The sequence below is a fragment of the Helobdella robusta genome (genome assembly GCF_000326865.2).
Source record: "Helobdella robusta unplaced genomic scaffold HELROscaffold_30, whole genome shotgun sequence".
Classification (NCBI taxonomy): domain Eukaryota; kingdom Metazoa; phylum Annelida; class Clitellata; order Rhynchobdellida; family Glossiphoniidae; genus Helobdella; species Helobdella robusta.
Window position 1 is genome coordinate 1,722,645 of NW_008704502.1, and position 27,604 is coordinate 1,750,248.

At 34.0% G+C, this 27,604-nt stretch overlaps 6 protein-coding genes across 6 annotated transcripts; 3 read left to right on the forward strand and 3 right to left on the reverse strand.

Annotated features, from left to right (window-relative positions):
- Positions 1-370: 370 nt before the first annotated feature.
- On the forward strand, positions 371-3,522 carry HELRODRAFT_100515 (hypothetical protein; the record flags this gene model as incomplete). The annotated part of the gene is made up of 6 exons (XM_009022093.1): positions 371-448; positions 571-690; positions 1,526-1,710; positions 2,083-2,152; positions 2,608-2,757; positions 2,923-3,522. The coding sequence occupies 6 exons, from the start codon at positions 374-376 to the stop codon at positions 2,992-2,994; spliced, it is 672 nt and encodes a 223-aa protein (XP_009020341.1). The 3' UTR covers positions 2,995-3,522.
- A 1,696-nt stretch (positions 3,523-5,218) lies between these two features.
- On the forward strand, positions 5,219-11,219 carry HELRODRAFT_174654 (hypothetical protein; the record flags this gene model as incomplete). The annotated part of the gene is made up of 17 exons (XM_009022094.1): positions 5,219-5,275; positions 5,476-5,596; positions 5,776-6,000; positions 6,118-6,189; positions 6,385-6,442; positions 6,934-7,096; positions 7,311-7,409; positions 7,898-7,978; positions 8,073-8,120; positions 8,623-8,721; positions 8,831-8,938; positions 9,135-9,258; positions 9,593-9,750; positions 9,843-9,928; positions 10,128-10,264; positions 10,664-10,936; positions 11,074-11,219. 17 exons carry the CDS (start codon positions 5,219-5,221, stop codon positions 11,217-11,219), a joined length of 2,055 nt encoding a protein of 684 aa, XP_009020342.1.
- Positions 11,220-13,478: 2,259 nt separating this feature from the next.
- Positions 13,479-14,411, reverse strand: HELRODRAFT_81386 (hypothetical protein; the record flags this gene model as incomplete). Its single annotated transcript, XM_009022095.1, has 4 exons — positions 13,479-13,575; positions 13,876-13,989; positions 14,154-14,283; positions 14,381-14,411. Coding segments are annotated over 4 exons (372 nt in total), but the record flags the coding sequence as incomplete, so codon positions are not given.
- Positions 14,412-15,792: 1,381 nt separating this feature from the next.
- On the reverse strand, positions 15,793-16,818 carry HELRODRAFT_174656 (hypothetical protein; the record flags this gene model as incomplete). The annotated part of the gene is made up of 1 exon (XM_009022096.1): positions 15,793-16,818. One exon carries the CDS (start codon positions 16,816-16,818, stop codon positions 15,793-15,795), a length of 1,026 nt encoding a protein of 341 aa, XP_009020344.1.
- Positions 16,819-18,170: 1,352 nt separating this feature from the next.
- HELRODRAFT_81592 (hypothetical protein) lies at positions 18,171-19,994 on the forward strand (the record flags this gene model as incomplete). Its single annotated transcript, XM_009022097.1, has 4 exons — positions 18,171-18,415; positions 18,595-18,727; positions 18,802-19,732; positions 19,801-19,994. 4 exons carry the CDS (start codon positions 18,171-18,173, stop codon positions 19,992-19,994), a joined length of 1,503 nt encoding a protein of 500 aa, XP_009020345.1.
- Positions 19,995-23,785: 3,791 nt separating this feature from the next.
- Positions 23,786-26,258, reverse strand: HELRODRAFT_81412 (hypothetical protein; the record flags this gene model as incomplete). Its single annotated transcript, XM_009022098.1, has 2 exons — positions 23,786-24,060; positions 26,186-26,258. Coding segments are annotated over 2 exons (348 nt in total), but the record flags the coding sequence as incomplete, so codon positions are not given.
- Positions 26,259-27,604: the final 1,346 nt, after the last annotated feature.

The window sequence follows — 27,604 nt, forward strand, 5'->3', positions numbered from 1 at the left end:
TGATTGATTGATTGATTGATTGATTGATTGATTGATTGATTGATTGATTTATTTATTGATTGATTGATTGATTGATTGATTGATTGATTGATTGATTGATTGATTGATTGATTGATTGATTGATTGATTGATTGATTGATTGATTGATTGATTGATTGATTGATTGATTGACAGATCGAGCAGAGGTTGTCGAATGTGCAGGACTTGAAGAAGGAATTAATTTCAACCCAGGAGATGCTGCAGCAGAAAAATGAGGAGTGTGAGTTCTGACGGTGGTGTTGGTAATGATCATCTGGCGGTTATGGTGATGATGCGAATATTTATTATAATTATGATTATAATTATTACAATTATAAATATTATTACAGATAAAATGCTGGCGACAGAGTTCAATGACCTTGAAAGCGAGATGAAGACTCAAAAGAGACACAATGCCGTCAAAATTAAGGTGACGATGTCTGTGATGATAGTGATGTCGTTGGTGATTCATTTGTCCATTCATCCATTTATTGATCCATCCGTCCATCTATTCATCTATCCATCCATCCATCCGTCTACAAATCTACCCAGGACTTAACAAAACAGTTGCAAACGCTCAGTAAGAGGTTAAACATCAGCCAGCCAGGCAATCACAACAGCAGCGTTCATTCCGATGGTGTCGCCGGCGACGGTTGCGGTCGCGGTAGCCGCGTCGCTGGCGACGGCTACGGTCGAGGTTGTGCTGGTGGTTACGATAGTAGTGGTAGTAGTAACTTCAGTGATAATGGTTTGTTGCTTCTGCTTTTGATGATTTTAACGTTGTTGTTATTGATTTTGTTGTTGTTGAAGTGGTTTAGTTGTGTTGTTGCTGCTGTACTCAAGTCTGTTTCATTCTGAACAGGTCTGTTGGTCAGTAGCACATCAAATCATCACAAACGTCAACAACATCTGACTTCAAATTCTCTTGCAAACAACGGAAATGTTGATGACGACGATAACATCAACAGCTTCTACAACAACCCGCCATCGTCATCTCTACCACCACCTTCATCGTTACCATCATCATCATCAGCTGTAACAGCAGCAGCAGCAACTAAAGCAACCTCATCATCATCCACCAAACGAATAACTTTTAATGGCGAAGTCATCATAAACAACGACGATGATGAAAACCGAAATAGAAATTCTCGGAAATCCCTTGTTTCTAAAATTATCAACGACTGTCATCATCATCATCCTCATCAGAAGACTGAAGAGCCGTCATCATTTCCATCTTATCATCATCATCAGCATCATCAGAGGTCAAACGCATTAGACGATAATCGTCAAACTGAAATTATTTGCGATGGAGGACTTAATGATGAGGTGATGATGGTGATGATGATGGCGATGATGATGATAATAGTGATGATGATGACGACGACGATGATGACTATGATGATGAGGACGACGATGTTGATTATGATCGTGATAAGGATGATGATGGTAGGACCCTTATCGATATAATTATTTCTATTTATAACCACCCTTCACGATTGGCTAACAGGTCAACCAATCGGATGACGTAAATTTCTCGACTCCTCCCACAGTGCGCGTGGTTCAGGTGAACAAGCAGATGTTGATTGACAAGATAGTATCTCTGCAGAAAACCCTCGCCAAAAAGAACGAAAGGATGGAGTTCCTATACGAGCACAACATCAAGCTGACTCATGAATTGGCCAACAAAGCCAAGTCAGTTCGTTTCGTCTCTCTATCATTTTATTCTTTCATTTTTTATCTATCTATCTATCTATCTATCTATCTATCTATCTATCTATCTGTCTATCTATCTATCTATCTATCTATCTATCTATCTATTTAATTTTTTTCATATATTTATATGTCTAAGATTATTTCATCCATCTATCTATCTATCATTCATTCATTTTCATCTAGTCATTCATCTTCCATATTGATGATGAATATTTGCCGACGGATATAACGGTGATGAGGATGTTGATTAATCAATGATTGAATAATTTTGAAATAATTATGAAATAATTATGAAATAATTTTGTTATAATCATGAAATAATTTTGAAATAATTTTTTTTTTTCGTTACAGGATAATAAAGAACTACGTACTAAAAGAGGAAGCAGGTGTCATGTCGACCAACCAATCAGATCGATTAAAAGTAGGTCAATTAGATCAATAAATAGGTCACCAACATCGGTGTTATATCATTTTGCTGAAGTTTATTTTTCGTTACCATTGCTATCATCGTCGATATTATCAGCTTAATCATTATCATCAACAATTTCAACATTTTATCGTCGTCATCATCAACAACATCGTCATCATCACATCTTCATCATCACATCTTCATCATCAACATCTTCATCATCAACATCTTCATCATCATATCTTCATCATCACATCTTCATCATCACATCTTCATCATCACATCTTCATCATCACATCTTCATCATCACATCTTCATCATCATATCTTCATCATCACATCTTCATCATCAACATCTTCATCATCACATCTTCATCATCACATCTTCATCATCACATCTTCATCATCACATCTTCATCATCACATCTTTTAAATCCATCATCATCGCCGTCGTCGCGTCCTCACCAGCTGCAGATGACGAGACGTGGTGGCATCATGGCTTCTTTGTTCAGCTCTCAGCAGCAGGATGAAGGTATGACGGTTGACCTCGCTCTTGAGATTTGCCACAAGCTCCAGTCAGTCCTTGAAGATACGTTGCTCAAGAATATTGCTCTTAAGGTGAGGACCTGGTGATGATGTGCCTGGGGTATGGTGATGACGTCATGATGATAGGGTGATGACGATATGGTGGGATGAAGCCGTGCTGGTGGAATGGTGATGACGATGTGTCAAATGTCAATTAGATGCATCATGATTATGGTCACCATCATCATCATCATTCAGGAAAGCATTGAAGTACTGGGTCAGCAGGTTGAGAAACTCACAAAGGAGAGCCAGGCCAAACATCAACAATGATGATGATGATGATGAAGAAGACGATGATTATGATATAAGGATGATGATGATGGTGATGGTGGTGGTGAAGTTCGTGAAAGTGGTGATGATGACTAGCATGTTCTATGTTTCATATTATCATATTTATTTTCAGCTGCAAATTTCGATACAGATTACCGTTTATTCACTTCATCTGGCTGCTTACCTCAAACTCAAACTTTAATCGAGTTAAGGAATGTATTAATGAATGAATATGAATGAATGAATGAATGAATGAATGAACAAACGAATGAATGAATGAATAAAGTTATCGAATAATAATTAAACAGTTAATAGACGGGCATATTAATCCAACGCATCCATCTTTCCTGCATTTGATTTCCGACGGCAGCTGGCTGGTGGTGTTCCATAAATTTTAATTTACTCCACACGTTCTTGTGTTCATTATTTAGTATTCTTTGTTTGAAACACGCAACATCCTATAATGTGGTGTGCCTGTGCGAGTTTGTTTGTGCTAAAATACACACACACACACACATATATATATATATATATATATATATATATATACATATATATATATATCTTGAATTGTATATCTGTTCAAATACCTATTGACTTATTGAGTTGTTTATTATTTAATAATATTCTTCATAGTCTCTTCTTTACTATATGTATGCATGTGTGGTATGCAGCATAAGTGGTATGTAGTATAGGTCCGTCATATCCATGAGAGTTAAGATATATCTACGTATATCGCATTCTAGCTAATGTTTTCCTCTATAGCTTAAAGGAGTTCTAGTATAGGAATTGAACTATAGGACTCAAACTTAGGGATGGTCTTTTGTCTCAGGCGTTATACATTCTACGCCACTCTCACTACTAAGTGAAGTGGAAGTGAGATGCATATTATAGGAGGACGATTCCTCTTTCTTTAGTTTAAAATTAAAAGTTTAAGTATTAGTCCATTTCGTTACTGATAAACATTTCGTTACTAAGCTAATTACTGATTCATTTAAAAATTACTCAGTTACTCTTCTGTAGATCTAAAACTGGCTTTTACGTTTAAATATACGTAGTGTTTGTGTGTGTGTGTGTGCGCGTGTGTCTGGTTGTTATTTTTATTACCATTATTATTTAGTTATAAAGTTTATTGTTATTATTGTCGACGTTAATATTTTTCTGACCATTCAACATCCTTAATTTTCCTGTTGTGTTTTTTTAACTATAACTTTTATTATTCTTCCATTAAACATTCCGAGTTTTATTACAAATTTTTCTTTTTTGTTATTTTTGTGATTAATTATAGACACACACACACACATATATATATATAAATATATAGAATATATTATACATGTTACATTCTCTATATATATATACACACACGTCTGTATATAGAATATATACACGCTATATTCTATATATATATTCTATATATATGTACAAATATATGAATACTGTACACTGATTCCGATTTGATGATTTGACTTTTTTAGTTAAATAATATTATAATTTACTCTAAGTTTATATTCAATCACATTTAGTCATATACTTAGAATTTGCTTAACTTCTTAACTTTCTCCAATACAATTGCTATGTTGGAAGAATAAACCACCCTGTGGTAAACAATTTTGACCTTTTGAATCAATTGTCCCGAAGGATTCGATGAAAGTTAATATATTATTACATAAATATGATTGATGATATCAGGATTGATTGTATATTCAACAGATTTGATTGTTAATATTTTGTAAAAAAAAATTGACTCAAATTTCATTTGCACACAACTCCAACTGTAAACTATTGCTTGATAATGGTGATAACGTGATTATTTAGTGTCAAATTGATTTAAAAGTTCAACCGAAGTTACCTAATTTTACGATCAATGAGCTAATAATTTCCAACAACTTACACTAATTTTAAACGTTCCTACTTTTACTCTATCAAATGTCTAGTAAATACTTTCTATCTTTATGATACATATTTTTTTAAAATATAATCCATATATAATACATTTATTTAGAATAGATATAATGTATATAAATAGATATAATGTATTGTAAATGCAAACACATAAGTAATTTGTCTTTCCACTTCATAGAAATTAAATTAACTATTAAAAACTCTATGTATCGCTTGTAATCGTGGATACAAAGCTTCCGTTTCCGTTCCTTTTTAATTTTGCCCTCGCCGACCTAATCTCGTTCTTATTCGATCGTTGTATTTTGAGTTACGAACAATCATGTCGACTACAAATGGAGGCAATGCGTTTGCAGATGCAGTAGCCAAGGCTAAACAGGTGAAAAAAAAATCCGAAATTCAACTTTGTTTCGCTATTTGGTTGAAAAAACTTCAATGAATTTTGATTTCCAAAAAAATTGCCTTTTTAGCAACTATATATAAGTTCATCTGCACTGATTTTAATTATTGTCGATATTAACATGATTTTCATGAAGATTTTATCAAATTTTGTCTACTACCTAACTTGACCACATCTAGATTGCAGCTAAGTTTAGGGGAGCCACTGCTAGCACAGGAGATGGTGGCGGTACAACTAAAAGACCATTTGAAGGTTCATCAGAGTACCAGCCAGAAACAAAAAAGCAGGCCACAGCTGACAGTTTGCATGATTTTTCTCATTTTTTTATTGATTAGTTTGATTTTAAAATATTAATTTGTATTAGATTTTTGAGTACTAGTATGATATTATATTATAATTATAGTTATATATTTCTTTAGTTATGTTATCTAATTTGTTCATGCAATGCGTTATATCACATACCTATCTACTTTCCTTAGATAACAGAGCCAGTCAGGCAGCAGTGTTAGCAGCCCAAGCGGCACAGCAGATTAACGCCAAATTGGGTATAACAGCCCCAGCATCAAATCCCATATTTGCCCCAGCAATTCCGTCTATATCGGCTGGCCCTGGTTTGGCAGATCCCCATGAAATTGCAAGGATGCTCGGTTTTCCAGTCTCTGCAACCGAAACTACTACGGTTCCCGACAAGATGGTCGGATATTGTTAGTATAAATATTTATAATGCATCTAATCTCGTATTTCCTAGTCAAAAGTATTTCTGTTTATTGTTGTTTAATTTTAATTAAATTATTTTTATTTTCACAAATATTCTAAAACAGTAATAGGAAAAGGTGGAGAACAGATAACAGCTATCCAGTCGGAGAGCAAGTGTGTCGTCCAATTCGTCACAGGTTGTTGTTCTGCTTAATGTCTTGTTTTGTTTGCATTTTTGTCTCATAATTGAATAATTGTTATTATAATTTTAGTATAATATAATTTAGTATAATAATATCTGATGCTAATTAATGTGTTAGGTTTGTATGGTTGTGAATGTATTTTATTAATTTTTAATAACTAAGTAATACATATCTTAAAACAACATTCAGAAAGTAATGGTACACCTGAAAGACCATGCATATTGACTGGAACCCCGGCAACCATCATGTAAGTTTGTTGTAATTGATGTCATTTTAACTTATTTAGTAATTTTTAGCAAAATTTACTTATAATATGGTAAAGTTTGTTTGGTTAGTAATTTTTGTACATCCATGCACATTTCCTATTCAACTTTTGTGGATAGGGTGATAATATACCAATGTTACGATGATGAGAATCATTATTGACTTTCGTTCTTCTGAATGTCATGAGTTGATACCATACTTATGTGCATCTGATAATGTAACATTGATGAGCATTTGTACATCTGCCTGATTGTTCATTCATCTGTTTATTCATTTGTTCTATCGACTAAGTTTTCAAAATAGTCGATTCCTTACTAAGATTTACATATTTTCTAATTTGTATAATTACATTCCATCCCTGTCATTATATCATTGGTGTAGTAATTTTCTTTCAGCATCGATGTATTGGTGTGTATGCATTGATACAAACAATGTATTGGTGTATAATGTATGTTTGGTACAACATTCACACAGGAAAGCCAAAGAGGTTTTGAATCGTCTGATCTCAAACTTCAGAGCCGGCGGCGGAGCAGCTTCAGCAACAGACGAAAATTCCTCTCACATCGAGCTAATGGTGCCCGGTTCAAAAGTCGGCCTCATCATAGGAAAGGCTGGAGAAACTATCAAGGGTCTCATGGTTAGTGTTGGTTGGTCGTGTGGGTTTGTGGTACTGATGAGGATTGTGACGATGTCTTGAAATTCTGTGCAATGATGATGACCATGACAACAATTTACATTTTTTGTTATCAATGCTGTGACATGGTGTTGCATTTTATATTGTATTTAAAGCAGTAAAATTGAATCGAATGAGAAAATAGCAATAATAATGTTCTAATTATGCGTCTTCGCAGGAGTCAACAGCTACAAAGATTGTTGTCATACAAGACAGTAACGTCATGACGCACCAGGACAAACCTGTGCGGATTTCAGGAGAAAGAAATAGCTGCCTGGTTGGTAGTTGTACACTTGTGTGTGTTTGTTTTCATTTGTTTGCATATTCTTAAGTGTTTTTGTTTACTATGTTTTTTTTATTACTATATCTTTTTTATCATTTATACATCTTGAATGGAGATCAGTTTTGTGGTGTAAATAACTTTTCCCTCGTTACTTTTTCTACCTATTTTATCTCAATATCATGTAACATGGATTAGTTTTGTCATTTATCTTTTGGGCACACACATGATGATAAACTATTGACTTTCGTTCTACTGATACAAACATTTGTGGAAGTTTATAATTTATCTGATGTAATTATTTGATCCCAAGTTACAGCATATCAATGCATATATGCTGCTAAGCCCTGACATTACATGCATTGTGTAGTTATTACATACCTTAGTACATTATTTGACATTACATTATATGCAGTTGTATAAGGATTTTATTGGTGTTATAGTTTGTGTTGTTTATGTTATATACGTTGAAATTTCACCTCAAGAGAGCTAAAGAGAAGATAATGGAGCTGATATCAGATGCCAAGGACTCAGTATTAATCACAGGAGGAGGACCTGCTGTTAATGTTAGCATTTGTTACTAGTTATTTATATTTATTTGATGTTATTATATTATATTATTTCTACATTTTATTTTATACCCTCAACTGTTAAAAACAGCCCTATGGTACACCGTTGACATCAGAGGGAGGGAAAGTTCATTTTGAAGTTAGTTGTAGTTTTTCAGTTTTTACACGTGTTCATTCATCTATTCAATGGTTTCTATTTGTGGATGCTAGTAAACTCAGCACAATCTAGAGCCATGGATTTAACATATGATATGTCCATAGGTGTAGAAATTGTGCTAAATTAATAATATTCAAGTGTGCAAGCTAGTACTTAATAGTTTGGCAGTCTCTGTGTGTTCTTCACTGACTGCTTTACAAAACTGGCATACATTTTGTATCTGCTTCAATGAGTTTGTGTACTCTTTCCATACAATTAGGATGGATTTGTTTTTAAGGAATAGCAGATGATGTACACCTGAGTTGAAGTAGTAGATGCTGGAACTGCATTCTATTGCTCTGAGTGAAAGTTGTAATACATTTTAATCTCAATAACTTTTCACCCATCCAACGCCTTATGAGGAATGAAAATTTCAAATGATTACATCTTTTAAATTTCAATGATTATATATTTTATATTTTTATTGTATTTGTATACTCAACAGATGCCCATTCAGAGGACCATGGTCGGTTTGGTCATAGGCAAGGGAGGTGAGATGATTAGGAAGATTCAAGAGGAGTCTGGCTCAAAAGTTCAATTTAAAGTTGGTTTATATGAATAGTAAAGTTCACACATGTGTACATACGTTCATTCACACATCACCACTGTACAACAATAAACAACTGTCCCAACAACTCACCCACTAACATCAGGGGGACGACGATGGTACCTCGCCGACCAGGAACCTCTCCATTGATGGTACAGAGGAGACAAACAGGATTGCAATGAGGATGGTCACTAATCTCATTGACAGTGCTATGGTAAGGAATTGCCCTGTCTGTTTGTTTTGGTGGTGTTTGCTTGTGTGATATGTCTGCTCTTGAGTTTTTGCATTTGTTCAATGTACTGGCTATTTTGATTTGTTTGTTCTGTAATTTTTTAATATTCATCATGCAATGTGTACCTTATTCTTGTTAATTGTACATTGAATGTAAACTATTTATCACCTGTCTGCAGAAACAAAATTCCTTGACTGGTGGTGGCAAGGTGGGCTATCCAGGGGCTGAATGGTCTGCTGGGGCTGGCAGCCAGTACAACCTTGCTGTTCCCAACGATAAGTGTGGCATCATCATTGGAAAAGGTTGGTGTCTTTTGTAGATGTTTGTTATACTGTGTATACCAATGTGATTAAGGTTATCATATGCTTCACCACCGTAAAGATATATTATGAGCACACAATTAGAGCCCACGCAACAATGTTTGGTGTTGTGTGGGTGTCAGTGATGTGCTAGATGAATGCCTACTTAAGGTGGGCAGGTGGGGAATTCGCTAACAACGCCATTACATCAGTTGGCGCCGTTTGATAGTAGGCCCCACCACACTTATTAATATTTTATTTTCGTTCTACCCTCGCTCACTTATTTATTTGTCTTGCGGTCTTTAATTAGTAAACACTGCTATGTATTTATTTACAGGTGGGGAGACAATTCGTGATATCAATCGCATCTCTGGAGCATTTGTTGAGTTGGATCGAAATGCAGGCGTCGACTCGAGTGAGAGGATCTTCAAAGTTGTTGGGAACCAGGATCAAGTCCAGCATGCCGTCAGACTTATGTGTGAAAAGGCGCAACTGGTTGGTGTCGCTTGTGGTTTCGTGGGGACTGTTTGGATATTTGATTTGCTATAAAATTTATACGTAATTGTAAAATTGTTTTTCTCTTGCAGCCTAACCCAATGATGTCATCTGATGGATACATGGGCAGTCATATGGGTGGAATGGGACCAAGAGGGCCGTATGGAGGACCACCTGGGTTAGTTGTGTGTTCAGAAGATGATCAGCCATTGTAATTTTCCAAACAAAATCTAATTGAGGAGATTGTTTATATGCACATAATTACACAGTTAAAACGGATCTAATTACTTATAATTTCGAATTTTTCATCTGATTGTAATTTGTAATAGAATGCAGACATTCATCAATTTGAGCAATTTTTTGTTAAACATTTGCAGTCAAATGTACGGACCGATGGGTCCTATGGGTGGTAACATGGGGCCTAACATGATGGGAGGGCCTAACATGATGGGCGGCTCACCGTGGGGACCTTACCCTCCTCAGCAGTACCCTCATCAACAATCTATGGATCCAAGTTAGTTGCCATACTTTTACATTTTTATCATTCAAATGTCCTCTTTGTGATGAGTTTGTAGTATTGAATGCAGTATTCTGGCCTTCTTCAGTTTTTGCTACGTACTACATTTGCTTAATTAATAAGCAAGACTTCACAACTGTTGTTCATAAATCAATGGTTGAACAAGAGTGTCGAGTTGTTGCTATATTGTTTGGTCAATCAGTTGACTGAGTGGAGAATTTCGATAGCATGTTGTACAGACATAACAAATGAACAATGTGTTGTACCATCTTCATACATATTATACATGCCACTAGATGATTTGGTTCATTTATTCTACATCTTGATTGTGTTTTAATTGCTTTCATATTAGAAGATCTAATTAATTTCAATTTAACTCTACTTTAACCCTCACAGACAATCAACAAAAACAACAACCACAACAACATCAACACCAAGGACAGGGCAATGCTCAGGGCCAGCCACCTCAACAAGCACAAGACCCCAATGCAGCAGCTGCTGCTGCATGGGCAGCTTATTATGCTCAGTATTACGGCCAGGCAATGATGAACCCAATGCAAATGGGCTACCCTAATATGACTAACCCTGCCACATCTGTAGCTTCAAATGCTACCAGTGGTGGAGATCCAAGTGCGAGTTCAGCTGGGTCTGGTGCTAATACTTCTTCTGGTAAGTTGTGTGTTCAGTTATCTCTATTTTGAGAGAGAGTCATTGTCTTGGTTTAAGCTAATATATTTCCTTTACATTAATTACCTTGTGAGCATAGTAACCAAACACATTCATACCTACAACTAACCACCAACCAGCGGCAAATGGACAACCAGATTACAGCGCAGCATGGGCAGAGTACTACAGATCACAAGGGATGCATCAGCATGCAGCTGCCATCATGCAAATGCAGCAGCAACAGCAGCAGCAACAACCACCACAGCCACCTCAGCCTCAAAAATAATTCCATGTTCTTAGTTGTTCTTAGGTGATTGGATGAGCTGAGCTGATTGGAATTATTACTTTTGATGTGGTTAGTTATATTTTTTTACCTTTTTTTCAATGATAGCATTTGTGATATATTTTTTTTGTTTTGTTGCTGTATTGCTTATTTTGTTGCTGTGGTATTGTTGTCAGTTACGTATGTAGTGTTTGTAAAACTTGCTTTGCTGTGTGAATGTGTCACTGAACTTATAAATGACATGCGTTGAATCTCTTTTTCAAGAATATCTAGAGGACTTAATTATTATTTATTATCAATTAATTAGTTTTAATTAAATTCATTAATACTAATTTATCTAAATACTTATTTCTTTTTGTTCAAATATTTCATTGAATAATTAAATTAAAGAATAATTTACTTAATTTTGTTTAAAATTTTTCAACAATCTTCATCATTTAATATTAAAAGAGAAATTTTCGTAGCAATTGAATCCATAAAACTCATAAAATTAATTTTAATTATTTTCAATAATAAAGATGAATTATTTCAGCTTTTATGAATTTATTAGTTAACATAAGTTAAATAGGGTCAAGATAAGTCATATTTAGGTCAGGTCTCTAAAGATGATTTTGATTGGTTCAAAATTCCTGCTAACCCTTTTAGCCTTCTGCATTCCTATTGGATACCTCTGATTAGGTCATTTTTCATTTGACGATGAACAATGCATTTAATAAAAATGTTATCACTAATAATGAACTCCAACAACGAAAAATGCCATTTTTTGGGCTTACCTTTAAATTGTTTCATTGCTTTTGTTTTTTTTATTTTTAAAATCCAGCTTTTCTTATATAATCCATTAAATATATAATAATAATATTGTTATTATTATAATTATGACAGTACAAATAATAAATATGATTAATTACTAAATGAGTCGTAGACACCGATGGTTCTTAGAAGGTGTAGCATTGAGAGGTTTGCGTTGCACTATATAATAAATGGCAGAGGTTTGTTCATTTGCAGAATCTTGATTCAATGAATTACTCTACATCATTTAATAATGAATTAAAATTATTATTAATAATTAATTAATTAATAATAATTACTAATTCAGAGATTCATTGAATTAAATCCTATTTCTAATAAATGTTATTTATAAACACAAAATTGAAGTGGAAAGCAGCTAGCTTCCTTAGATCGAACGAGTGACGCCATAGCCTATTTTTCATGAGATCTATTTTTTGATATTTTATAAATTATATTAATATTTTTAATTCATATTAAAATTGAAATATAATTTAAGACCAATCACATGACACATCAGACTGTCCTGATTGGTTGTCTATCTGATTGATTGATTGATTGATTTGTTTGATGGCCTGGTAGATGTTTGTGTCATTGTTGAAAATTATTTGTACTATCCATTCATCTCCTATCAAACAATCAATCAATCATCAACGTCACGTCATCTTTATATAATTATTTTTTAATTAATCCACAAATTACCATAAATATTTTGCACTTAATAATACATTCCCGAATACAGGATTATTTTAGGTTATCTACTGTTGATAGATTGAATTAATGCTCTGATTGGTTGCTTGATTAACCAATCAGTGATCGTCCATCAGGTTGTATGTGTTATGAGGGTGTGAACCGTGAAGTAAACTGATGATAGGTGTTGGTTTTGTGGAGGTTTGTATGAACATAGTGTTGCTTATATGGCACCTAAATCAGTTTCTTCCTGCTTGTTGTACATCTGTGCACTTGTCTCTTAATATATTTGTACATAATATGTCTGTACATTTTGTATATAAATTGCATAAAATTATATATTCAAGTGTACGCTGTGATTCGTGTGATGTGCTTGTATTTTTTTTCTAATTAATTTTTATCCAATAGTTAGTTAATTGTTTGCTAAGTGGTCATATGTGTTTATTTGTACTCTGATCTGTTTGTGTGGAACAAGACATGGTGGTACTGGTTAACGTTGGTCTTTTAAATTTGCCATTGTTTTATGATTAATGCAACTGAATGAACTCAATAACATTTCCATCTCTGTCCATATTTTTGATATTGTCTTTAATAAAAGTATTTTTGAAATATGTTAGCCTTTTTCAATTGTTTAAAAATGAAAAACATTAAAGGGAGGTTTTTTTTATTACATGAAAATTGATCGCGCTATGGTTGGTTTTGAATCAAAATAGTGGAAGAATGTTTACTGATGACATGGTTGGTTTATTAACTGTTGAGTTTAGAAGAAAGTTTTGAGCAGTTCATTCAGAGTTGGAATTGAAGTCCTAACGCAGTTTTATATGAGAACGTTCCTTGCCAGCATTGTCCATTTTCATCGTAGAATTTGCCTGGTCCTTTCATTCTGTGAGACGTTTCAAAAGTGAAATATGAAAGGCGCGAGGTTGCTAAAAAAAATTCATCCTAAATTAAAGGAAATGTAATTTTTAATTGTGTTTAGAAAGATGTGTAGGCTTTAGACTACCTGGATTTTGGGGTGTTGTGACGTTGTCAGGAATGTATGTCAAAAGCTTAAGCGTATTAAATTCGTTAATTTCACATTTCGATGTGTTTACACAGTGATGGGATTAAATAAGGCCTTATCGCTGGCGTTGCCCGTAATGTATAAATCCGTCAACTTATTTACGATTATAAAAGTAATAACTTGTTTCCTATGAAGATTCCGTCATAGTAACATCCGTTTGGCCAACTGTACCTTCCATAACCGTTGAACTGGTTGTTGACAAAGTTGCCTTTGTAAGTTGATCCATTTGGAAAACTGTTGAAAGTAGTTTCTTCAACAATTAGCTATGACCGTTTGATTAGATCGTGAGGTTATTGTCAAATGAAATGTACGGCTATCGTAACGTAAACTAAACTATGAAATTTATAATGGTCAAATCAGAAGTGGGATAATCGCACCACATGTAATGATGTGACAACCTTATTGTTCCTAAGCCATGCATCTTATCTTCCATCCATTGTCCTTCGTACATCATTCCATCGCAAGCTTTGTAAGTACCGTACCCACATCTTTCAAATGGGTGGTAATCAGTCTGCCTGAATTCTCCTTCTGTTTGCGGAAAATAAACTGCACTCTTGTTTTGTGGTTAGATAAATGAGTACAAAAACTTAATAGATCGATTATAAAAAAAAGTCGCGCTACCAACCGTACGTGTCTCCATTCGGAAATGTGAAGCATTTTTTCTCCGGTTTGATTTCCTTCTCTGGGGCATCTCCCTGGTCAGCTGCTAAACTGCCCGAGGATGAAACTTGGAATAAATTTTAATTAGAAGTTTTTAGAAAGTTCGTGATTTTTCTATTTTTTTAATGAATTCATTATTTCACCTTCACCTACCGGTTTTTTCATTCGACATTTTCTCAAGAGGAAAGTCGAAAACAAATGTAACTATAGAAACTAAAGTATAGTTGGAGATGAGAACGAAATTTTTATATAGTAATCGAGCCATAGCCCTTAAGCTTTGGCTTGAAAGATTTTGCATATATATATATATATATATATATATATATATATATATATATATTTAAATAAATTTGGGTTGTTGTGTTATTTATACAAAGTAAATCCGAAATTAATTTTTGTCGGCCAATTATTATTATTTTATATTATTAAATATTAATGAATTTTCTTGTAAGTAAGCTTTGATGATATTTTTTTCCGAAACAATAAAATATTTTTCTTTTTTTTGATAAAATATAATAAATTGATCTAGAACGATCGATGAATAGATTGAAAATTTGTAGCATTCGAACAAAACGAAATAATAATAACAGGGGTGATGATAGTAGTAGCAGTAGTAGTAATAATAATAAGCTTTACCTTCATATGAATGCGTCTGTGTTGAGTCATTTTAACTAACCTAGGTTCTGTGCTCTCTTTTTTCGAATGAATTTTTCATTTACAAGATGTAGGTCTAACTTCTTTCTTAATTCTGCCTTGTCTTGTTTTATGCGTCTTTGGAATGTGCTGCCTGTTGATGCAAGGGACTGTTCTTCTCTAGGTCTTTTTCGCTCATCAGTTAATCAGCTAATCTTACTTAATCATTTCACACTAACTTGATTTAAATTGTGTATTTATGCATAGTTGTTTATCCTTTGTTATTATACATACTGTTTTTTGTTTTTTTTTCTTTATCTTTCCAGTTTTATATTCCATTCCAGAGTTGATTGTTGATTTAAGTTAACTTGTTTATTCCTGTTTGTTTTATTTCTGTTTTAATTGTGAGTTAATTCCTGTTTATTTTAACTTGTTTAATTTTGTTTATTTTTAGGGTGGCCTCACAAGCATTTGCTTTTGGTCTCCTAGCGTGTGTGTTACACTTTGCTGAATAAACACAGATTTGATTTGATTTGATTTGATTTGAAAGATATTTATTGCTAATTAATAATATAATGTTTTGGAATGTTCAAAATTCAGTACTGGACAACATGTGTTTAGCTTTATTCATTGAAAACTAACACTGAAATTTACGGAGTTGACATTAACAAAAAGTTTGTAAATTAGTTGCTAAAAATTGAAATATAAAATATTTTTAAAATGTATATAATTTTAAATAAAATATTAAGGATAGCCAATCCACTCTGGATTGTAATACAACTTTGGATCAAAATTTCTTCTGAATTGTGAGTTTGTCCTGGGAAATTTACTATAATAAAGAGTTGTAGTGTTGGCCAGCCATGCTGACCACCAGGAAAACGACCCTGTTGACATTATGACTCCATCATTCTTCGACATCAAGTACATATCAAACATCGCATCGTGTCCAATTGAAAATACAAATTTCGTGTTTTCTAAATTTTGAGCTAGACTCAAATAGACGATCGTTCGGTTCACCCATGCTATATCATCGCTGCAGAGAAAGTAAATGATGAATGATTGGGAGTTTGTGTTGAAGAACTCGTGAAAGTAATTGACTGTGTAGTTTATATAATCTTCATTCACCACTGTGAAGCCATAATCGACTGCTGCATTTTTCAGAAAATCTCCCCTTCTCACATGCACACCTACTGTTTTTATTGGAAGTTTAGAGGAGCAGTCGCTTTTGTGGACATCGATAAATTTTTCAACAGCTTCTTTAGTCTGATCTTTAAAAGTAAACTCACGCTTCAACTTGTTTTCATGTCCAATTGTGTAGTTGAAACTTTGAAAGTATCCATCGATGAGAAGTGCAAGTGCCTTTTCAAGTCTCGGTTCAAAATGAGGATTTCTGAACATGGGATCATAAACGACTGGACCGAAACGTTCCTTCAAAATTGGATGACGATTTCTTTCGTAAAGAAACTCGTTCGGCAACCTCATCAGAGTTGAATCTTCAAAGTACTCATCAAGCCATCGAATGGGGATTCTCACAGGTAGGACCGCTGTCCTGTTCGAGTGCTCAGCGACGTAGAAGAGAGCTGCAAGGTTGAACATCAGGTTGCCCAATCTTCGTCCGTTGAAGACACTTTCTGCGAAGGAGACAAACTTTGTATCTTTTAATGACGGCGTTTTATAGTTGAAATTTGAAGAAACATCATCCGTGTAGAGATTGACGGAGTCCTTATTTAGATGATCAAACTCCTGTCCAGTGAACCATACGCTGTACATGGTGAAGCTGAGATATACAATAAAGAAACACTTTAAAACTATTCTAAGTCTCCTCGCCCACCACATTATAAAAACAAAAACACTTGTAAAAAGCAAACTTGATTTATTTTTTCGGTTCAATTAACAGTGATGATAACCAAATGTTAGGTCGGTGGGTGATAATTCTTATCTATTTACAAAACGAAAGCACATGCATCAGTGAATGTCTATCTATTATTGATACAAATATATACATTCGCAAAAAATCAATACGAAGATAAGTTAGTTTTTGGTGTGTTTGTCTGCATTTGCTAATCTATGCATGAAGATACACACACACATACAAACACAAACACACACACACTCACGTATACCCACACGTATACCCCTAAACGTACGCACACAAACGCTAATGACGGGAACACATGATTAAAAATTAATTAATTTATTAATTAATTATCCAATTAATTAATTATTTCGTTATTTCGTAGATCAAATGGTATATTAGAAGGATTTTGTCAGAGAAGTTTGACAGGATTAAGCTGGGCAATGTTTTTCTATGTCATCATCCAAACCTATGCTAACAGAGGATATATTTATCAATTAATTATAAATTAAATAATGGAAACTATTTTAGTTCCAAATTTTCAATTCACATCAAATTGTGGCAAACCATTATATTGTCTTCTATTTCAAAAAAAAGTTTCTGTATTTTTCCGAATATCAATTTTGCCGTTGTTTCAACTTCAAAAAGTTTTTGTGATTAATATTACTGATTCTAAAGGTCTTTCAAATGCAAAATTCTCAAAGTACTTCATCATTTTATGAATTTTTTTGGTTAATTAAAATTCATATAACATATTTCAGCAATCTTAAAAAGCCTGTCTACAAAGCCGTAATATTTATTTTCTACCAAATGTAATAGTTTGTCAACGACTTATTTTCATCATATGCAGAGGTCTAATCAGAATGTTTATTTTTTCATGTTGAAATGTGAACCAACTGATATACAATCACTGTTCAGAGTTCACGTTCTTTTTAGCCTGGCAAGGCAAAACAAACATAAGCATTGTCAAGTAATAAGATTGAGAATTTAAAAATTTTCAGCTTTAAATCAACAACCTATATATAAGCATCTATATATGAGCTGTCTACCTCTTTATTTATATAGACCTGTCTTCGTCAGCTCTCTAGATAACTTTAAATTTCTTTTTAAATTACTTTACAATACTTTAGTGTATTAGTATCGTTTCAGTATCTTATCGTTTCAGTATCGTATCGTTTCAGTATCATATCGTTTCAGTAAGGTTTTAGTAGTATCTTAATATAAAACAACTAGGCAACGTTGTGTTAATATAAAACAATCATCCACAATGTTAACTGCAGCGGTGTATGTGATTGCCTTCATCGTATCGTACGCCGTGTTGAAATGGTTTAGGAAGAGGTGGGAACATCACGGGAGCGCCAAGACATCTCAACACCCACCACCTCCGTGTCTTCCTTACCTTCCCATCGTTGGATCGCTACCATTCATTCCCAATCCTAAAAAATTTTTCATTCACATGATGACGGAATCGAAGAAGTTGGGGAACGTCATTGCATTTTACATGGGGAGTCAGTGAGTAAAACTAATAGAAAGATTATTCACTTGTAGCTTTTGCTTTGATTTTATGAGTAAAATATAATAAAAACATGTATGTAAGTATGGGTATTTGTAAATGTTAGTAATTTATATTTTATTACAAATATTATTATTCTAGGATATTTTATTAGTAATATGTATATCTTTGACATCAGGTACATAGTGGTTTTAAATGGCCGAAAAACCATTGAGAAAGCTCTGGTCGGCAAATCTTTAACTTTTGCTAGTCGCCCATCAAATTTCATATTCAGGCTCTACAATCCAAACCATAAAGGTGGTATTTTGCAAGTTAAACAATCTTGAACATTATAAACAATTTAGGAGTTCACAAACATTTATTGTAATTTAAAGGTATCATTGAGCACCCGTTCAACGAGAAGTTCAGAAAATATCACAAGATGTGCTTGAATGTTTTGAAAAATTTTGGACTCGGCCAGACGCACATGGAATCTAGAATAACATCTGAGTTAGAACATTTTTTGCAGAAGATAAAACTGAAAGAAGGCAAGTCGTTCAACCCCGAAAGAGAATTGCAATTAACATTTTTCAACGTTATAAGCAGTATTCTGTTTGGTAAGCGTTGGTCTAGTGAAGATCCAGAGTTTCATAACGTTATGAAACTGGGAGACGTTTTTGTTCGTAGTTACATTCTGACATTTTTCCCATTTCTAAGGTTTTTTCCTTATTTCAGAGGTCAATTGAAACTGTTGGTGGATTCTTTTAGAACGTTCAACATGTTTCTAGAGAGAAACCTTCGTTCTGCTACGGACGAGGAAACGTTTTACAAGCAACTGATTGAAGAAGCACAAAAAACATCAGACGAGTCAGATAGTGCCAGTCTGGTTGATGACGAGCAGCTGCGGATGATCGTTAGAGACATGACGTTCGGCGGAACGGAAACAGCATCAACCACGATGCGTTGGTTGTTAGTTTACATGGCGAATTACCAAGATGTGCAGGAGCAGATGAAAGAGGAAGTACACAGAGTTGTTGGCCTCGACAGATTTCCATCCTATGACGACAAATCAAAAATGCCAATCACTGAAGCTTGTATTTTGGAGGTGATGAGGATTCGAACACTAGCTCCAACCAGTTTGCCGCACTTGACTCTGAACGATTGCGTCATTGACGGGAAATACATTCGAGGAGGAACAACCGTCTTGCCGAATTTATACAGTGCCCACATGGATCCACAGGCCTGGAATGAGCCCGAAAAGTTTAAAGTGGAAAGATTTCTGAGCAATGACCAAAGAGAAGTTATTAATCGCAATCTTGTCATTCCTTTTTCGCTTGGTTTGTTCTGAAAATTGTTTTTCGCACCGATCGTAAAAGTCAAATGAATATTTTTTAAAATATTTTAGGTAAACGTTCATGTCTGGGCGAGCCATTGGCCCGTGTAGAGTTGTTTCTGTCCGTTTCCACGTTGATTCAACACTTTCAAGTTTTGCCGCCAGAGGGTGAGGAAGAAGTGTTGGTTAAAGAAGTGTTTGGTACCACAGTCACTCCTTCCCCTTACAAAATCAGATTAGTTGAAAGAACTGAGGTCAAATTATAGGGTAAATAGATGAATACTAGTATGGATAAAAAAAATTATCCATCCATTCAACAAATGTTTAATTCAGATAATTTTCTTTGCAGAATAGTTTTCAAACACTGTGCTTGTAATTTCTTAAGAAATGGCGAATTTGTTTTTTAATATTTGACAAACATCTGCAGTTTAAACATAACGTCACATATAGCATGACATAACAACATAAAACACGGCAACGTATGGCGTGACGTAATACGTAATATAACATAATAACAAAAGTAACAATATAACATAATAACAAAAGTAACGCGAAAATGGATGTAGGACTGACCATATGACCAAACATTATTCAAAACAATTATACTCCTTTTTCTATTGTACGTGCTAAACTGCTAACTGCAGAAACCACTGAGCTAATTAATTCTAATGACTTTTCGGATCAAGTAATTAACGTCTGATTGATATTACGCCTTAGAGACGCTCAAATAAGTTAAGTTAAATTAAGATCAAAATTGTGAACATCCGGGAACATTCATTTTGAAACATTTGGCCGGTTGAACGGCTGCAGAATTATATTTATATTGTATGCTTCGACATGAGACGAAAAATGTACTGAATATATCAAGATCCATATAATTAGAATAAATATAACGGCCTTCGCTCATTTTTGACGGTCGAACAAGGAGCTTACTTCCGGAGGAAAATTGGAGGGTGATTTTTTATCGCCCGAGTCAAAAGTTACGATCGTATATTTACTAATTTCGGAATATTGCTTTTATTTAAAATTTAAAAATGTTTTAAAAGGTACTAGATGCTGTTTTAGGATAGATATTGCTGTATGACGGTTAAGTATCTTTTTGCATTTTAAATTAAAAAAATTTCTATATTTATACTGACAAAAATAATTGTGATATGAATATATTGATTTATTTAAAGCATTATATGTACAAAAAAGTGCTATCGTAAGAGTTCTATGAAACCCTGTAAGCCACTGCTAAGCCAACGTATGATTTCAGCAGCCAGTTTCTTATGAGTACCAGCAGAATGTAAAATATTCATTGAATATAATGAAGATAGTTGTTCAAATAACAATTTTGATTTATTTAGGCCGTTTATTTCGTAAGCAAACCAATTTTTAACATGATCGAATAGTGTAAAAAAAAGGGTGACTATAGTTCAATCCTACTAAGCCAACCTTCGGCTTCAGTAAGCCACCGGATTTCACCGGACCAAAAGCAATTTTTATATTCAAATTAACAAAAATAATTTAATAATACATAATTCTATTAATCATTATTAAAATTAAATAGAATTACTACAATGTTTTATTAAATCAAGTAAATATTTCATTTAGCTTGCTCGTTAAAATCCATGCAATTTCGTAAGCCAACAATCCAAGCACGACAAATAGCCCGACCGATAGATCGAATTGATCGATTAGTCCTATTATTCTAGTTATGTGGTTTGGAGCAAGGGGAGACATTACTGAAAATAATTAAAAGTTGAAAAAATTGAGGTTCTTTGCATATCCCTGCTTCAACCCATAAGAAGGTGTTGTATGCTGGTAAATAGGCCTCCCCTTTTCAAGATCTAAAATATTTTTTTTTCATGTTGTTTCTAAATATATAAAATAAATTGTTTTAACAAACTTTTTTAAATAAAACTTAACCGTAAAATTATTAAATTTAAAATATAATCACAATTTATGTAAACACTTCAATAAAATAATGTGCCCAAACATGAATTCTGGCGAAGGAATAAATAAAGGCCATTTAACGCCTTTTATCGGTGCTGTTAAAATATTTTACCCTGAAAAATTGCTGTCGCTAAGTAGATGGCAGATTGTGGTTAATCCATTCTTAAAATCATAAACTGATTCAACAAAAATTTAATTTTAAAAATCCAATAATGTCACCAAAATCGTTAGTTAATTATATTTTATTTTTATTTTCGTGGCTTTCTTCTTCTTCTTGCTTACGATGATCATCTTTTTTCCGGTCATTTGTCAGTCTTTGCAATTAAACGAATGAACTTATCAACAGTCTGCGTGGTATTAGTCATTTCATTTTCACTAAATAAAGAGCAATATAATTGTATTTAAAGTTTTAATGGTAAATCAAAAATAAATGATTTCGGGGAAAATAAAATAAAATAAAATACATACAAATTATTTGTAAATAGATAAAAAAAAATTTAAATATACAAATTTTATAGAAAAAATTATTTACAAAGGAATTTAGACAACGGCACCTAAATTTGGAAAAATATATTGAAACCAGACGAAACGAAAAAATTCATTCTAACTTTGTTGAATTTTTAAAGAGACGTTCACATTTAAATGTTAAACATTTACTAAAAATTTGATGTTTGAAATTGAAGGATTTAAAATTTGGAAAAATTTTTTTTTAGAAAATAATCTAATCAAAATTTAAAATTTTATGAAAATTTTTTTCAAAAAATCAGAAAAAATATAAATAAGAAAATTGAAACACAAAAAATATAATTTTCTTGTCATAACATGTGGTTTGGATGCTTACATAAGTATGTGTTTTCGTTATCAGGTTTTTATATCTATAAATATTAGTGTGCGTGTGTGCATGCGTGTGTGTCTCTGTCTGTGTGTGTCTGTGTGTATGCGTGTGTGTGGGGTGTGCGTGTGTGTGGGGTGAGCGTGTGTGTGTATGTGCAATTGTATTGAAAAACATCCGAGATTTTAAAAATAAAGAAATCACAACACAACATACAAAAACATTGATTAAAAATAAAAATGAAATTTATCCCAATTGCTCAGTTAGTGTGTTTATGTTATTTTGAAAAAAATTATTAGCTTAGACAAAATTTAAAAATTGTTTGTGATTTCATTCATTCATTTATTGGTAGTTTCATTCATTCATCCCATCATTTATTCGTCCCGTCATTCATTCATTCATTCATTCCTCCAGTCGTTCATTCTTTTATTCATTTTTCCTTTTTGTTTCTAACCCGTTCAGATAATTTATTCAATCTTTGGTTATTTCACTTGTTTGTTAAATTTTTTCTATTAAAGATAAAAAGTAAAATAAAGAGACAGAGAAAGAGAAAGAAAGAAAGTGAGAGAGGGAGAGAGGAGAGAAAGAAAGAGAGAGAGAAAGGGGAAAGAGAGAAGAGAGAGAGAGAGGAGAGAGACAAGATTAAAGTGAGAAAAAAGAAATCGAGAACGAATTGAAAGATGGGCTAGATAAATTAGAAAGGAAAAGTTGAAAAATGTCAAACGAACGAACGAACAAACGAACGAACGAATGAATGAATGAATGAATGAAAAAATGAATGAAGGAGCTCTCCACGATATTAGTTGATCAATCGTTCAATCAATTTGTTATATGCCGTTGCATCCACATATTTATCATCTTCAAGTCTTTAATTTGCTTCATCGATTTTGTTGATGTTGTTGTTGTTATTGTTGTTGTTACTGCTGCTGAAGTTGTTGTTGTTGATGTTTTTGTTGTTGGTGTTGTTTTTTTTTGCTGGTTTTTTTATTGATAAATTTTTCTCTATATACTTTTTAATAATTTTAAAATGTTCTTGATACAAATACTTGTTAATTAATGTTATGAACTCATTTAAACATGTTTGCCAATTAAATAATTTGTCCACTATTTCATTCATTCATTCTTGTTCGTTCGTTCTTTCGTTCGTTCGTTCGTTCGTTCATTCATTCTTTCATTCATTCATTCATTCATTCATTCATTCATTCATTCATTCATTCATTCATTCATTCTTTCGTTCGTTCGTTCATTCATTCTTTCATTCATTCATTCATTCATTCATTCATTCATTCACTTCCGTTCTCTAATCTCTGCACCCGGGTTATTACTTCTACCATAATTACCGTCGTTATTTAGACAGCCGCCTATTTGTTTGCTCTGGACCCCTCCCCTGCATTTCCGGTTGGCTCTCAGCTGAGTGAAGTGATGTGCCGCCTCTTCGATTTCTCGTCTGACTTCCCTGACGTCTGCTTCTCTGCCTGTTATGACGAAAACTGGTTCCTCGTCCCGTGGCGGGGTGCGAATGTAGGTGTTAGTTCGGAATCTCAAGTTCTTTATCTTGCAGCCTGTGTGTGTTTGTTGTGTTGTTTGTGGAGGTTGGTTGTTGTTTGGAATTGCTGGTTGGGATGTATTGTTTGTGTCTTTTTGTTGTTCTTTATTGTCTGTTGTGTTTGCTTGTTTGGGGTTTGCAGATTGGGGTCTAGTAGTTGTTGTTGTTGTGTTTGCTTTCGTTGTTGTTTTGTTTGAAATGGTTTTTTGTCGGAACCATGGAAGCGTTGTTTGTTGTTGATTTGGTACATGTATTATTGCAGTTGTTGTTGTTGTTGTTATTCTGTTCTGTTTTGCTTCGTTCTTAATAGATAGACGTGTTATAGTTCATTTGGTGGTTGATATTGCATCCTAGGAAATGATATTTTGATATGCCAATAGTGCCTGGCATGATGAAGCGTTTCATTTGCCGTTGCAGTTTTGGAATGCCTTCTTTGTTGTTTTTGGTTTGTAAAGGTTTTGATTGTTGTGGCTGGCTGGTTGTGGCAATTACTGTCTGCTGGTTGTGGTAGCTGTTTTGTAGCTGTGAATTGTGAATTATTGTGAATTTGAATTATTGATGTTTTGGTATGTATTGTTGTTGCAAATATTGTTTTGTATATTAGATGAGATTGTTGTTGCTGCGACTGTTGTTGAAGCAGTTGCTGAAATTATTTTGTAGCTATAGTTGTTGTTATGGTGGCTGAAGTAGTAGTAGTAGTAGTAGTAGTTAGTAGTAGTAGTAGTAGTAGTTGTTGTCGCTGCTGTTTGTTGTGCTGTGATAGTTTTAGCTGCGATTGTTGCAGCTGTTGTTGTTGTTTGTTGTCGGATGTTGATAAAAAATAGCCCTAAACAAATAGCTTGGGAAAATGGCATCAAGGAATGTTATTGTTGGTTGAACATTCGCTGTTCACATCCAGACAGTGATTGATTCTATTTAACTTGTTTGGTTGCCGATGTTTGGTTGTTTGTTTGTATAATTGTATATTTGTTGTTTGTTTGTTTGTATAATTGTATGTTTGTTGGTTTGTTTGTTGGTACGATTGTTTGTCGATATTTTTGCTGGTTTTGCAATTCGTTTGTTTGTTGTTGCTGTTGAAGTAAATTTAATTTAGTGTATTCTGCTAATGTGATGTTTGCTGATGTTAAGCTGATGTTTTGTACTCGCTGTTGTGTTTTTTATCTTCTAAAGGTTTCTAATTATTTATTTTTGATTTCTGTTTAACATCGATTTGATTCAATTAAAATCCCAAAATCTCAATAACGAATGAACAAGAAATCACTTATAATGTCGGCTATTAAAAATTGCACGTGCGTCATGTCAGAGAATGACGGAAGGAATGAGCAGGAGAAGGAAGTAGCAATTACAGAAGACAGAGGCACGGAGAATAATTAAAATAATTAAGCGCCACATAGTTTTACGTCATCAGTGACGTAAGGCGAACGTAAAATAATGAATAATAACGATTATCCACTTACGTCCATTTATTTATCATTACATCTAATGTCTGTGTGCTCGTCTACGTCTTTCATTCACCCATTCCTGCGTTCGTTCCTTCTTTTTATTCCTTCATACATTCATTCCTTCATTCCTTCCTTCGTTCATTCAATCATTCATTCATTCATTCGTTCGTTCGTTCGTTCGTTCTTTTGTTCTTTCGTTCGTTCGTTCGTTCGTTCATTCATTCATTTATTCATTCATTCATTCTTTCATTCATCCATGCATCCCATGCATGCGTTTATACATTCTGACAATTGAATCAGCGGAACTTGGTCTTTACGACGCTCTATATATTCATTATTAGCTCTTGCACACTCGACAACACTCATCACGTCAATCTCTGTCTGCACACACGAGTGTGTGTTTGTGTGTTTGTGTGTTTGTGTGTGTGTGTGTGAGTGTGTAGGTATGTGTGTGTAGATTTGTGTTTGTATGTGTGGCGTTGTTTTGTATGTACTGACTATGTGGGTATGTATCTATACGTGTGTGTATATATATATGTGTGTGTTTATGTATGTATGTGTTTGGAAACTATGCAAATACAAAAATAGACAATCGTTCTGACATGCATTCGAACAGACATAAAAAAAAATTGTGTACAGATATACATGCGTACACGCACGCACACACACATACACATACATACACACACACATCCTCACCTTGCCTACCGACGATTTCAGCTACGTGTTCAGAACTTGGAACGTGAACTTTATCGGTTGTGTTGGCGCTCTGTAAATGATGACGATGACGACGATGATGATGACGAAGATGATGATGACGAAGATGATGATGATGATGACGAAGATGATGATTATGATTATGAACTGGTCAGGGTTTAAGGAACAATCGATCGTCCCAAATTAGCCTAGAGAGCTGTCTGCAAGCGAGGCAACAGGGCTTCAGACATGGGTGAAGATCCGTGGGAAGATCTAACATCATGTAGACAATGTGTTCGAGAAGATATCTTGGTGGGAGAATCTATGAGATCTAAAACTGCCTCCAAAAGGCACAAAAGATGAAAAACCCCGTCATCTGTCAACCCTTCAAGAAGATTTCTATTATTCTCCATTCTGTGGTAGAGTTTGTAATTAAAGAATTGGTCTGTTCAGTGGCAGCTGGAAGCGTAGAGGAACCACAAAAGGGGCCATTCCGCTAGGTACGTCTGCAATCTTTCGAGAGAAAAAGCAGCCATATATATATATATGATTATGATTAATCATAATTATCATCATCGTCATCGTCGTCGTCAACACTGTTGTCATCATCATCGTCATCATTTTCTTCATCAAAACCATCATAATATGATCGTACGGTGACGATTATAATGCTTATGATGACGACGACGATTATTGTGATAATAATGATAATGATGAAGATGATGACGACGATGATGGTGGTAATGATGAGGATGATGATGACGATGGTGGTGTTGATGGTGAGGACAATGATGATGGTGATGATGACGATGATGATGGTGATGATGACGATGATGATGGTGATAAATTTATTTATCTATACGTCAAGAAATTGTTGAAAATGAGTTGAAAATAAACAAGACGTCAAGCATTAACCGCTGGCGACAATGATGACGACGACGACGACGATGATGATGATGATGATGGCGGTGATAATGATAATGATGGTGGTGAGGACGATGATGATGATGACATGATACATTTTCTTTGCTCGTTCAGTTGTTCTTTGCTGTTTTGACTCGTTAATTGTTGTTGCTGATGATGTTGTTGTTGATGTTGATGATGTTGTTGCTGATGATGTTGTTGTTGTTGATGATGATGTTGTTGTTGATGATGATGTTGTTGTTGTTGATGTTGATGATGTTGTTGTTGATGATGTTGTTGATGATGATGATGGTGATAGTTTGTAGGTGGTGTTTGTTGTCGGTCTAAGTCCTGGCAATCATTTGAAAAAACTAAACTATCTATTTGTTGATGTTGTTGACGTTGATGTTGAAAAAAAGAATGCGGTTGCAGTTGTTTGCGATACTGATGTTGCTGCTGTTGTTGTTGTTGTAGTTGTTGTTGAAAATGTTGTTGGTGATGATGTTGTTGTTTTTGTTG